This window comes from Xiphias gladius, chromosome 7 (genome assembly GCF_016859285.1).
Source record: "Xiphias gladius isolate SHS-SW01 ecotype Sanya breed wild chromosome 7, ASM1685928v1, whole genome shotgun sequence".
NCBI classification, from domain to species: domain Eukaryota; kingdom Metazoa; phylum Chordata; class Actinopteri; order Istiophoriformes; family Xiphiidae; genus Xiphias; species Xiphias gladius.
This window is the reverse complement of record NC_053406.1, coordinates 10,197,641-10,212,245: the sequence shown is the minus strand read 5'-3', so window position 1 is coordinate 10,212,245 and position 14,605 is coordinate 10,197,641. Positions and strand designations below refer to the sequence as shown.

At 38.3% G+C, this 14,605-nt stretch overlaps 1 protein-coding gene across 1 annotated transcript in view; it reads right to left on the bottom strand.

Annotated features, from left to right (window-relative positions):
- Nucleotides 1–14,605, bottom strand: part of LOC120792174 — a 39,580-nt gene that overhangs the window by 5,411 nt on the left and 19,564 nt on the right. Inside the window, exons 6-13 of the mRNA XM_040131241.1 lie at nucleotides 12,172–12,311; nucleotides 11,906–11,964; nucleotides 10,729–10,937; nucleotides 9,310–9,537; nucleotides 8,668–8,760; nucleotides 6,408–6,637; nucleotides 4,256–4,424; nucleotides 105–272 (exon numbers count right to left, since the gene is read on the bottom strand). Coding sequence (XP_039987175.1) covers nucleotides 105–272; nucleotides 4,256–4,424; nucleotides 6,408–6,637; nucleotides 8,668–8,760; nucleotides 9,310–9,537; nucleotides 10,729–10,937; nucleotides 11,906–11,964; nucleotides 12,172–12,311 — 1,296 coding nt within the window. The remainder of the gene's footprint in view (nucleotides 1–104; nucleotides 273–4,255; nucleotides 4,425–6,407; nucleotides 6,638–8,667; nucleotides 8,761–9,309; nucleotides 9,538–10,728; nucleotides 10,938–11,905; nucleotides 11,965–12,171; nucleotides 12,312–14,605) is intronic.

The following is a 14,605-nucleotide window of genomic DNA, read 5'->3' as shown; positions in this document are numbered from 1 at the left end:
GTGTGTATGAGAGTAAATAAGTAAGACGCAGAGCTCAATGTGCCTGATAGACACACAGACAAAATACACACGTATAGCGTGCATGCGAGCGCAAACACATATACACTTGCCAGATGTTCCTAATTCATTTGCTGATATTTCTCCTCTCTTGGTGGGTGTGTTTGTGGGAATTTGAATTCCAGTTGGCTGCGTATGGTAACCCATCATTTTGAAAACCGGGGGTTTCTCACTGTAGGTACTGAGGCTGTTGCTTGGTCCATGAGACTCTGACCCTAAAAGAGTCAGAGATAAAGGAAGAGAAGTGGCACACCCAATCTGATTTTTTTTTTTTTTTAAACTTGCAAAGAACAGCAATATATACACTACTGGTCAAAAGTTTTACAACGCCTACATTTTCCAGTTGTTACTGACATTTACATGTACAGTGTAATGTTGCATTGTACTCTGAAATTAAAGCATAGAACAAATAAATAAAAACACTTGTCGTTCTCTATACAACGGAAATGAAATATTGTTCAGAAAGTTTGTCCCAACCCTGTTGCAGATGTTACCACAAATGTGTTGCACTTGTAGTTTGCTTTGCTTTCACTTTCTGTCCAGTTCATCCCAAACCAGCTCCATGGGGTTTAAGTCTGAAGACTGTGCTGGTCTTCCATCATTTGAAGCCACTGTCTGGTTCTTTTCTTCCAGTGTTTTGGGTCATTATCTTGCTGTAGGATGAACTCCTGACCAACCAGTCTGTCTTCCTTTGTTACTTGCCTTTTTCTCACCATTCTGATAGCAATATACAGCCCTACTTCCTGCGGTACAGTCCTGTCCTAATAACGCATCAGAGGGTGTAGTAACACAGTCTGTTGCAACACGAACAGACAGAGGGTTTGTAAGTACTCATCAGAAGTTGGGGCAACTTTAGGAACTGTTTGCATTAACTTTCAAGGCTTCATTTACTTCCACTGCTGCTAAAAAGCTGTAAGTTAACCAGTTTCTTAATCCCGGAAAAAGTCCTGTTTTGATTTTTCCTAAAAGACCTAAACTTTTTTTTTTTTTTTTACCTGGCCAGTTAACACTTACCTTTGTAACATTTAAGGTGAAATTTCAAAAACTAGAAAAATGGGAGTGTTATAACACTTTTGACCAGTGGTGTCAATGTCTAGAAACATGACATTTGTAAAAAAAAAAAATGTATATATTAGTATGTCAATATTTTCGGAGTACTGTTTTATATCCCATCTACGTCTCTTCTAGTTGCTAGCCCTGTTTTAAAAGCATCCCATCACTCTATCCACCTTCATGTTTTTTTATTGGCCTTTATATGCCCTAAGAACATTTTGAGTACCTGGATACAAGATAAATGAAACCCGAAGATACAGATCATGCAATATCACACTGCTATCTGTTGGATGTAAAGCTAGCAAGTGGAAATAACAATGCATTCGCTTTGCAATCTAACTCCAACCGCTGATTTTTGTAAAGATCCAACACATGGAGTAACTTTTTAGCTATGTCAGTGCATCAATTCTACACATAATATAAAGCTGCTGTGCGAATTAAAGAATAGGGTTATTCATTTTTTCATGACTGTTTATCAATTTCAAAAAGTGAAAGTACGTTATGGTTAAAAATGGTTGTAATCATTGCAAAAGTTACCCAGAGTTGCAATAGTCAGACATTTTCAAATCTTACACATAGAGGCTTTAGAACAGTACAGCCATTCCATAAGGGAACAATAAGAAAAGCAACCGTGGCTGTGAAGAGGCTCCCAGTTGACATAGAATCTAATAGCCTATTAAAGCTAATAAATATATAAATGCATTTAAGTGATTTTACATTTGGTATAATAATACATTTGTCCATCCAGAAGCAACATCTGTACCAAACCAATATTGCTAAACAAGCCTGTTCAGCCAATCCTGACAGCTGCAATGCAATTACTGCTGTTTTCTTCTTTCTTTCCAGTGGTTAGCCAATCAATTAGTAATATTGACTGAATGGAGAATCTAGTAACTAGCTTACATCAGGTGCAAATGAAATGAGGACAGGAGGAGAAGAGTCAGACAGTCAGCTTCTAAACTCACAATAAGAAAACTGAGAGGGTTGAAGCTGTTTTGGAAAATAAAAATTATTCATAACACAAACAAAGATACCACTGGAATTCTCTCAATCTGTTGGTCTGTCTTTTGTTCATATTGCCTTTTATCTTTCAGGGTGGCTATCTACCTGTCTTTCTGCCTGTTTTCTCATTCATTTGTCTGTTTTGCAGCACATTTTACTGCTCATGTCTACATACAGCTACCAGTATCTCTTCTCTCTCTCTCTCTATGGAGGTTTCTCTATCTGTCTCCTGTCTCACTCTCTCTCTCTTTGACTGGATGCGCACGAGAAAGAAACTGCACACTAACAACCTCATTTTCTGACTGACCAGGTGACAGGGAATAAGAGCAGAAAGGAGAGAGAGGTGGAAAGGTAGAGCAGGCGACATATAAAACCTGTTGGACCTCAGCCCTGCTTGGAAAAAAAGAGCGAAATAGAGGAGACAGATGGAGGGATGGAGGGACATAAATGAATGTGGAAGGTTGTCAGGGTGAAATTCCTCCTCTCTAACCTTTCTCTCTCATTAACTTTGGAGCTTTAAGGATGGTGTCAGAGACAGTGAGGAGTTTGACGAGCGGCTGGCTGCATGGCGCGAGGACAGTAGTGTTGCCCTTGTGGGAGTCTCTCACTGTCAACCTCATTCATTTAACACAGGCTTGACAATGAAAAAGAGAAAAGCGGGGTTTTATGACCTGATGAAGGAAAATGTTGATGGGATCACTTTGGGCGGAATGATTTATTTAAGCAAACAAAGTATGAATAAGAAATTGTTACTGAATCAAAGAAGTAACCTTTGTTTGAAATGCATGTAATTGAAAAGCCTTGGACAAGAGTACAAGATGTAATGGGCACCATGAGCGTGGATAAATCACAGCATCTGATTTGATCCAGATATTATTACTTTAGCTCTGATGCAATTTGGAGGTGCAGACTAGACTTCCATCAGCCTTGTTGCACAGCCTGAGCACCTCACAGACATGGCCAGTTAACAAATCATTAGTTTTAAAAAATAATTTTGAATGCCTATGCTGTGGGCATAGGGAGTTTATCATATACCTTGGGGGCACATTACTCAATGGCTACATCATGGTCTAACAGACACAGTTAAAGTCAGAATATTTTACAACCATGCTGCTAAAGCTGTATTTGTCTTGTTTAATTCAATGACTTCAAAAATGTGGCAATGAAAAAATGAGGAGGAGGAAAAAAATCCCTACACCATAGAATTAAATGTCTATGCAATTTCTCATAGGGAAGGGGTAGTGATAGGTAATAGAAAATATATAGAGTAAAATAAAACAAAAGCAACATAAATAACTACAATACAAAGAAATCCCAACAAAGTTCTACTGAACTGGACTTTGCATATATTGTAACCTACATTTTTTCAGCAGTTCTGTACAATAGGTTTACAGAGTTGTAAAAGAAATATGACATTGCACCGACAACATAGTCCTTCAAAATTCCTCTCAAAGGTATAGTCAAAGTAACTGTGCGCGACTTGTGAAGGACAGAGGCATTATTATCATCACTTTCAAGCTGGGAAAGAAACAACAACAGGTTGTGTTGCATCTGTGTGTGCTTTTGTGACGAAATATGGATATGGAAGTTTTTGGGTGGGGTCCGTTTAGGTCTGAGTGTGTGCATATGTTCACCTACAGTTTAAGAAAATGGAGGCACTAGATATGAGTTCAAATATTTAGGAAAAACATGCAAACAGGCTTGGACGCCTGGGCAGACAAAGACACACACACAAAATAAAAAAGGCATCTTTGGAAAGCTCCCCTTGGACCTACCAGGAGTAAATTATCGGTGTTGTCCCCCATCTCTCGTTTTCTACCAAGCTGCCAACGCTCCTCCGGGTTTAAAACTCATTTTCATCTCTCTTGTAAGCTCTACGTTTTTACTTATTTGTTCTAAATCCTATTATGAGGCCTTTGTGATATGAATAACACTTGCAAATTGGAAAGTATCTCCAGGCAAGAGTTGGACACAGAGGAAATCTTCACAATCTAATCTCTTGAAGCAAAAAAACAGCAACGTTACTTTCTGATGTAGTTTATCGGAAAACATGAGCCAGTTTAAAGAAAAAAATCTCAATAAAATAGGATCATAAAAATTCAAACACATGTACACATTAAAACACTTCTCTTCTTTAACACACCTGTTGGGTCTGAGTCATGTGGCGAAGTTTGCCGTGTGCGCAGTGGGTCACAGTATGTGTGTTCAGATGAGTCAAAGTGTCCAGAATTCAAGTCCAAACCGAGAGAGGAAAACCCATCCAGATCACAGAATTGCTCTGATCCAGACCCAGCGATCTGGTTGTGCATCACCTAAGGGGGAAATGGAAATATATGGAGGGACACAGGAGATGGAGGGATGGAAGGAAGAAGGGATTAAGTGGTGTAAAAGGGAATAAGTGGAAGGAGCGAGGCAGAAAGACAGATCGTTTGAGGATGAGAGAAGGGAGAAATGGAAAGTAGAAATAAATTATGGAGGGGGTTGCAGAGGAGATGGTATGGAGGGTGTATTGGGGGGTAAAAAGAGGGGAGGGACATGGAAATAGAGTGAAGGGAGTACAGGGGAATAAGGAATTAATACTTTGGTCTCATGGCTCGAGTTTCATTTCTATCCTTCCGAAATCAGTTCAAAGGACAAACTGAAATTCAATATCAATTTAACTTTTATTAGGATAGGTAAGTGTGTTAAAACTTGTATTTTTTTTTCATTTTTGACTGTGTAAATGCATATTAATAAGCCGGTGTCTTTCAGTGGAGATTATTCCCTTCTCTCCCTATTTCATTTGTTTCCACTTGATGAATTGATTTTTAATTAACCCCTCGAGCTGGTGAGAGCATCTCACAACGGCATGGTGGGCTAGCTGTTCTTCCCACGCAATTGTCCTCCTGTGAGACAGGGGTAAAATGAGGAAGCTCTGTTTAGTTAAGATTAGATCTGATGCATTAGCATGCTAGCCATAGCATTGCAAGACAGTGCAGATGGGCTGGGAGAAAATAGGAAGGAAGGCATATGGGAATATTTTTGTTAAGAGCGAGGAAGGAGCAAGGATGGAGAATGACAAGAGGAAGACAGGGTGAAAGAAAGAAGAGAGGCATAACAATGAAAGAGCAAGAGACCAAACACAATGATACTGTGTAGCAGGAAAAAATTGAAGTTGTCTTTGTGCAGACCAATGTCTCCACATAACAAAAAGGATTCAGTAGTTAACTTGCTGCCTGAACTATAGGATAAAGGTAAAACAAAAAGGAAGAAAGGCAGAAGAAAAGGGGACAGAAATTAAACAGAGACAAAAAGATGGACGAAAAAAAAGAGAGGTAGAGAGTGTATAAGAAATACATGGGGGACAAGAGAGGAGAAGATAATGGGTCCAAAGACAGAGAGAGAGAGAGGGCTGGAAAAAATTAGTATCTAATCATTTTAGGAGCAGTTTGATTTAGGTCCAGAGGCCACAGATAACCACCATCTTCACAATCATGAACCTCATTTTGCTCCAGCTTTTTAATAAACCTACTACCCCCCACCCCCAACCACCTAATTTTTTTCGTTCATCTGTCACAGTATAAAGGATTCATACCATTAAATGGCTGATAGGTCATTTAGGACCATTCAAGCGGTGTCTTTTTAATCCACTCTGTTTCTCTTTTCTTCCCTCAGTGGTGTGCACCTTTAACACCAAAGCCTTAGGTGTCTCTCAGCTATAGATGAATAATGCAAAGTAATTAGTGTGATACAAATGTTATCTAATAGATCAGGTCAGCTACAATAAGAAATTCTAACTGTATGTCACTGAAGTCTTGTCATTCTATGGAGGGATTCTGTCCAGTGTCATGATGTGGTTCTTTAAAACTTCTAAAACTTCATTTATTCCCTTCGTTACCCAGCCTTGAGATATTTCAAAGCGAAATGTTTTGAATTGTTGTTGTACTACTTGACACTTTCAAAAAGTCACACAGGGACAGTTATTTCATGCTTTCCAACATTTACCTGACTGTTATTTTCTTCAGGCATTTTCATTTGAAGGAGATTACCAATGGTAGAAAATGAGCCAAATTATAAATTCAATTTAGTAGGCTAATTCACTACACTGGTTTAAAGTGAAACCTTTTATATTGCTGGCTAATTATCACCTTGACAACCACTTAAAAACTTACAGTACTTACAGTTGAGCCCCTTGAATGCACAAGTTTCCCTTACTAACACTCTTGCTCCCCAGAAAATACTGCTATTACATCTCTTTAGCCCAAGGTTCCCCCTCAAAGAAGCAAAAATTATGTGGGAATATGAAAACATGTTACCATGGATGGTTCTGACAGCTGTTCTGGCTCATCAGTCTGCAAATCTTTTTCTCTTTTTGCATCTGTAGGAACAAAGGAACCTTCTAGATGAGATATGGCAGAATTCCTTTGCTCTTCCTCTCTAGATCTCCCTCTCGTTAAACGTCTGTTCAACTGTGCTTCTTCATCTGAAGAGCCTTCCTCATGTGGAGCCAGACCCAGACTATCGCTGGACATTTCATCTCCACTGTCTTCATGAAAAACACAGACACAAAAAGGCATACTCTGAATTATGATTCAAGATGTAAAACAATGTTTTTCTCAACAAAGTGGAATACAATCTGTAAAACACATTGTATTTGTATGGCTCAAACAATATTGTCTTGACTTTGAAGGTGAATTCTAAGAGCACAACGACTGTCCTTTGATTTGTCAAGCTTTGAACCACTGACAGCATTTTCGTCTCTGACATCCAAGGAAACATCTAAAATGTGATGTAAGTGGCCACATGCATCAAGCTTTAATAAGCTGATAAACTAGGCGTTCAGTGTCGGACTGGTCAAAGAACTGTAGGAAGCGAAGGAAGTGAAGAGATGATGGATGAGTAGAGGAAGAGAGGTAGAGGTGTGAAGTCAGGAAGTAGGACTGAGAGAAGCAAAGTAAGAGAAGGAAAAGCTGGGAAGGAGTAGGCCATTTTTAACTTTCATCACACAACTTCCTGTATTTAAAGCCCAGATTTTAGCACCATTTGTAATTCTAAAGAGATACTGGTAAATTCTCTGATGTTTTTGAAAAAAACAACTGCCTTCAGGAAACCAAATCCAATATGCATTCCTAAAGTTGGAATGTATTCACACCCAGACCCATACAAACATAGTCAGCAAAAAACAGTTCAAACAAATTGCTCTCACATGTGTATCTAAAGTTCTCTTACAATTCTAAATATGTGTGTGTGTGTGTGTGTGTGTGTGTGTGTGTGTGTGTGTGTGTGTGTGTGTGTGTGTGTGTGTGTGTGAGTGAGTGTGTGTGAGCACAACTGCATGTATGACAAGAATTTGTGTGTATTTTCATCAGTGTATCCTAGAGAAAGTGTGTGTGTGTGTGTGTGTGTGTGTGTGTGTGTGTGTGTGTGTGTGTGTGTGTGTGCGTGTGTGTGTGCAAGCTCGTGCTGTATAGTAAGGGAGTCAGGGCCATTATTTACAGCAGTATTACCTTCCTCTCTGTTGTAGCATTATGTCAAGTATTTACTTAAAACCCTAATCAATATTTAAAAAAATAAAGAACACTTTTTATGGTTGGATCTAAATTTGCTTTGACATCCCAGTGCTGCTGAGATCTTAAAGCATTTTATTCGTATAAACTGTTTGCCACTGAAAACTGTGTTCAGGCAGAATGAAGCATGACAAGGTGTTCTATCAGGAATCATTTTACTGCAAAGACCTGTGCTTCCCTATCCATAACCATGAATATGTTTCTTTTTTTTGTGACCCTGGAAATTATTTGGTCTCACCAAATAATACTGTCTTGAAATGCAAAATCAGATCAGATCTTTCAACTGGCTACTTGGAAACTAAAGCATGCCTCTTTATAGACTTTCACATTCACAATTGCCTCCCATTTTCCACTTTGGTGGTTGTTGAAATAATACCAGAACACTGCCTTGACAATTTCAAGATCTATGCCATGAAAATTTTTATAAAATGCTATGTAGAGGTGGAAATGTTCTTTCCAAATCACATGATCTTAGTTTGAGTTGTTAATTATATTAGGTGTAAATTGGCTAATGCTTCTTGAATGATGAGGAATCTTTCGCGGAGAGAACAGGATATCAAGAGGGACCAACTGAGCAAAGAGCTGCATCATTGGCATGGATATGAATGTAGGAGAAACGATTTCTTGCTTGGGTTGTTGTTTATGTAAATAGCGAAGAGCTTCGTCATATATTCTTGGTGATGGGAGTAGGCATGGCACCTGATGTTCCAGCTGTAGTCACTGCCCCCAATTAAATACACATTTTGAGATCTGTATTTGAGTTCCAAACCACACCACCATCACAGAGTAGTGGTGTATCTTATAGTTAAGAGGCTTAAATGTGGTGATACAACCATAACCAGAGCTAAAATCAGACTGCAAGCAAGAATAATTGGTGCTCTGGTCACCAATTCAACGCAATCAGTGCACACACATACACACACACACACACACACACACACACACACACACACACACACACGCACACACATACATACACACAGACAGCTCATTATTACGGTTCACTCACCTTTTGATAGCTCATCTTCCTCCTCCATTTTCACAGCTAAAGGAGGTTTCTGGATGACATTTAAGGGATGTGATGAAAGTGATGGGATACACTCTGTATCCCAATGAGAAAGAGCTGATTCATGGTCACCACATATGGAGGAAGAGGACATAAAAAGTGGAGCATCCCAATTTGCTGGAGTTGACTTATTTCTAGAATAAGCATCTGGATGGGACTCGTTAAATAGAAGTGAACTTGAAAGGGTTTTTACAGGTTCCCTGAATGGCAAAGGGTTTGTTTGTGACACACCTGGTTCCAGGAATTTTGGTATTGGGTTTGGCCTGGATGACTGAGGCAGGTGGAGTTGATTATCTGATAGGCGAGACTGCGGGGACCCCAAAGACTTTTGGGACTCCAGATTGCTTGGTGGTGTTTGAGAAATCTTTGATGATGAGATTGGATCTGGGAATAACTTGGAAGATTGGGTTTGTTCTGCCAACAGAGATGAGTCTGAGCCTTCTTGTAATGGGGTTGAATAGTAAACTTTGGGCAATAAGGTTGACTCAGTAGAGCTTGCTGGTGAAACTGTGAACGTAGACCTAAGCGAGAAGGATATGAATTCAGAAGGGGAGAGATGCTCTTTTGGGATTGGCGATCTGGTACCAGCCAAAGGAGACACATCATGTGGAAATGAGAGAGGGGAGCATGAGAATTTAAGGATCTCAGTTTGGGAATGTGGTATTGAGGACAAAAGTTGTGGTGAATTTTGAGCTTTTGATTTCTGGACAGAGAGGCAACAACTGGACTTTGAGGTTGATGTCTTCATTGTTGTCTGTGAAGTCCTTGGAGTCTCAGCAGTGGGGCATGCTGATGGTATATGTTTAGAGGATACTGTGCAGAAGATAACACAAATAACATTTGGATATTAGTTGCTTCTGCAGGTATGTGGTCATATAATTTTTTCATTTAAAGAAAACCAACATGCACACACACTATGAAACATAGAGGAGTTTTTCACCTAATAGGGATTATTAGGTTTGTCGTTGGCTATGGCTACACTGCAAGCCGTAAGGGCTTAGTACTGATTTACCATTAAATTTTCATCCCATTTTTTCCATTGGCCAATATTCAAAACACATTATTAAATCATCCTTCTCAATTGAGATGTACGTGACAAATTTACAGTCACATTCACGACAGTCTTTGTGTTGTCACACACCACTACTGGTTCTTATTTCATAAAATAGTCTAGCCTACTGTAAAATGGATGTTTTACAGCCAGAGTCATTTTTTTATTCTAATCTTTCTCCTCTTCAAAGTAATTTTTTAGGCTCTGAATTTTCTATTGACATTGCAGCCACATAATTTATCTCTTTAAGCTATCTGTTTTTTTTGTTTTTTCATGTTTAAACATGCAGTTCAACACTACACTGTCGCTCCACTTGAAAACTATATCACAGCTGTGCTCCATGCCTCCTAAATTGCAGATTCCTGACAAATGTTGTGCTATGAATTTTGATGGCTCTTCAGAGGTCGCATTGCCACATATCAGCCTGAGGAAAATACATTTAAAAAATAGAATTTCAATAGATAATTAAATGTTTTATTGTGATTTGATGTGTTCCTATTCTCATTAAAATGTATGCCATATCAATTTATTTTGCCAATGAGTAGGGCACTTGTTCTGAATGACTTAAATAAGAAACATTTATACTGAGTGTCTTTTTATCAATAGAGTTTCCTCAAACTTTAGGTCGTTTCCCATTTTTCTTATTTGTAATTTTTCAGTAAGTACTGTAAAGCTACACAAAATTACCTTTCCCTAAACTGGAGATCCCATCACTCTGATGGTGTATTCAAACTCACTGACTTACGGCCAAAACATGTATTTGTGCAAGAATAGGGTTATTTCAGGATATGTTTGTATTTATGCACATAAACAACAATAGCAAAGCATTATATTAAATTATTGCACTTTTGCAATGTTAACTGTAATAATTGTAATAATAATTATATCTGCTCTCTGAACAGAACACACTGCAGAAAGCATTTCCCTTTAACTCATCCTTAAACACAGCTTACATTTCATTGATTGTTCTGCTTGGGAAGTCTGAGGCTTAGACAGATGGAGCTTCTGAGCTGTTTTAGGTTGTTTGGGTGCTCGAGACTGTCTGGATGGTTGTGTTGGACTGGGACAAGACTGGCTGACTCTCAAGGACCCACAATTTGTTAAAGCTGTTTGGGGTACCAGTGTTGTTCCATTGCTGGAGACCTGCTGAAACAAGGATACCCTGTGTGGGGAATAGAGGACTTTGTGAGTGAATCCATATCCACCTGAAACCACAGTCCACTGCTCTTTCCATTTTGTCCAGATTTTTACACCAAGATGCATCAAATAACATGATGTGACTACATATGACAATAATTGTCTTCTTCTCCCTTATCTCAAAAATGAACAAAAAGTTCATTCAATCAAGTGGACACCAGCTGTTAACCTGATTGTTTACCTACTGCTTGGAAATGTTCATAAATTACTCCGCTAAAATGACACTTAGAATTTTTAGTTTATTGTCTCGTGATTTCCATCTATTAAACTTCTATACAGGTGCTGAAAATTAACTAGAAACATGATTAAATTTCCCTCCCAATAGACATCTACTGTAAAATCAGGGTGTTTGATCTCATGCATCACTTAAAAATTCCCTTCCATTGGCAAGTATCAATTTTTTTCATTTGATGAGTCAAATGGCAATCACAAATGTTAGTTTTTCTTTTAACATCTTTATAACGCACACCAATACACACTGTATAACACTGACTGTCATTGCATCACATGTGCTGGGTGAGCAATACATTAAAGAACCTTTTCAATTATTCTTGACATTCTTTAGGTATAGGACAAGCAGACCTTGAACTCGCACTGTTTATATACAGTTCCATCACACCTATTTCTCAGAGGCAGAGATTGTTACTGTGGGATATTCTCTTGACTACATGCTGAAAGATTGTTGAACAAGATTTGATCGATAATAAATGGAGATACTGGCAATCTTGTTCAGCAAATCAACAGTTTTCAGACTTTTCTGTAGAATTGTCTTTGGATAAAAAGCATTTTTTTGTCTACTGAGACAGATAAGACATACAGCATGCAGTCATTTAAAATTGTGCTTGCTTTTTTCACACAAGCCAGTGTCAATGTGATGGGTATCTGGTAAGGTCACAGGAGATATATATTTTTTTTTTTTTAAATGAGGCTTACTTTCTGTTGTTGTTTGTCCTCTGTTCAGCAACAAAGACTCCATTTAAGTCTCTGTCTGTCTGTAGAAAATAAAAGATTAGTGCTGTAACACATGAATAAGACAGTAAGGAAAAGATGGAAACAGAATATGCTGTTGTCTGTGAGGGCTTGTGTGCATTTATAAGTTTATGTGTGTCTACGCCCCCGTTTGCCCTGTCTAGATTCACTATGTGCATTCATGTAGGTAAAACATTTCTGTTAAAATAAAATGCTTTAGTCATTCTCACATCATCCAGGACTTCTATGACAAGGCACGGTTCAGGTGTAGTAATCTGAGCCTCAGTCCTGCCCCTGCTGACAGGGACAGCAAACAATGATGCACAGTAGTGGCGAATATCCTCCTCCTCCTGAGCTATAAACGTGCACACAGACACACACGCACACAAAAAATCAGGGAAATAGGGACAAGGAAAGAGAAAGAAAGTCACGTTGTGTGTTGCAATGTGAGGGACTGAGGGCATTTGTTATTTTGTTATCCTTTAAGCTACAGTGACAAAAAAAAACTTAAAAAAAACTTATAATTTTATTAAGTATAGTAAATAGATGAATTTGTTCTTTAATGATGAAATACATCCAATTCCAAGCCTCTTTAACTGAGTTTTGCTTTTTTCTACACTATAATAATATATTTCCTAATACTTGCATAGTTCTGCCTGTACAACTGGATAAAATTACAGTATTTACTCAGTGCTTTGCAGCTTCTGAGTGTTTTTTCAGGTATTGTTTCCAATATCTATAATCACTTATGCCTGTGCGAGGATAGGCATTGGACATGCCTGGATACTTGATACCAACAGGGAAATTTCTTCTATAACCCCCTCTTACTCAAAGAGAGCTGCACACTTGGGTCTGTAATAATTTATTATCTTGTTTCAGTTGACAGATGTTGCCGACACAGCAGGGGATGAACGGCACTCTCACTGCTAAAGATGCTACCCTGCTGCTCAAAGGACAGCAGACACGTGTGGTAGTCTACAGTACCTGTATGTCTATGTGTTTATCTATTTTCATGTGATGATTCCTGGCAAACTGTATGTTGAAATCTCCTTTTCCTTTCCTTGGTTGGTAATTTTTTTTCAGTCTGTCTCTTTCTATCGTTTTACCACTGCAAGTTACCTGTCTGTGACACCTCCCTATTTCTCTCTCTCTCTCTCGTACTAACAATCTTCCTATCACATCACCACATGGGTGCGACAGCTCAGGAAAATGAAAATTTCAAACAAGGGAGTGATTCTGACATGTTGCCAAAAAACCGCTTTTATTATTCATGGACACACACATAGCCCACCCTTTCATATTCAAAAACAGGGGAGGTGGAGAAACTCTGCAACCTGTTGTAATTGTCATGCATTAGAAAAGTTTGGAGCAGATTAAGGGAATAGTTTATCAGCTGCTGAACAGCATTTCCCAAAGACAATGCTGTCTTCGTCACATCTGTATATCAACAAAACAATGGAATATCTATTATTAAATTGTGAGCACAGAAATGAAAGTCATGATGCGAATAACTGTTTTTAGCAAACAAGGATGGGTATATTTAAGAGCTGGAATAAAATAACTACTTTAACAATGAATGGTTTGAGAAAGCTACAGAGATGTTAGAAAACAATGATTTGTGTGTCTAACTTACCTTCAAGCATATGGTAAGAGGTGTGTGTACTTCATATACTACCAGCAATCCTCACATGCTTTGAGACAAAATTCCACAACCTTGGGTTCAGGAATATAAGATTATACTTATATTTGTTGATTTTTCGATACATGTTTTGATACACCTTTCCATATGCTTACAATAATATGAAAAAAGTGTATCATACTCTCATAAAAAACTGTCAACTTTCAAGCTTAATGTTCTGTTAATGAGAATTTTACAACTAAAAAGTTGGGTCATGGTATAGTGAAGATTGAACGACCCTTAAGCTGGGAAGTCCCTGAAGAACAGTGCATTTTCCACTACATACAACTATAGAACCACTTGCAACAAATGGTTTAATTCTCTGAGGTAAATAACTGACTGAACTTTTAGCCTTTAGCCTCATAAAGACCAAGATCTGACCAAAATAGTCTGTGTCCCTAAAAGCTCTCTAACCATTATGTAGTGTCTAGAGGTTATTCTTGAATTCATGTTTGTCTTTTTGTGTGTCTAACAACAAACATGGAATTCATCTTAAACTCACTGTTGTCTAATTTAGTCCTTTTTCACAAGTCCATCTTCTTTTGTTCTAGGTCATACTGGTAACTAAAAGTTTGTTTAAAGAATCAACCAGAATTTGGGAGGAGAGAGACTGATTTGTATGTTGGGAATGGGATTTTAAAACGTGCAACCCATGGTTGAATGGCAGGCATTATTAAAGATGCTGGGACAGAGAGAGCAAGAGGTGATAAAAGTGCAAAGCTGACTATCTATAAAAGCTGTAATACTTAGGAGACACCCTCTGTTTCAAGTGGTATAGTAGGGCTGTGCGATATGATGATATAATGTATATCGTGTGACTACAGAAAAATTGTCCATCATTTCATATAATGCTCTACCGTTTATTTCATTGTATCCCGAATCACACTCTACAGCAATATTTTTCATCATTTGGACAACACTTTACATTCTTCCACATGGCATGAATCCAGGCAGGAAATTTGCATGAAGGCAACACAAACAAACAG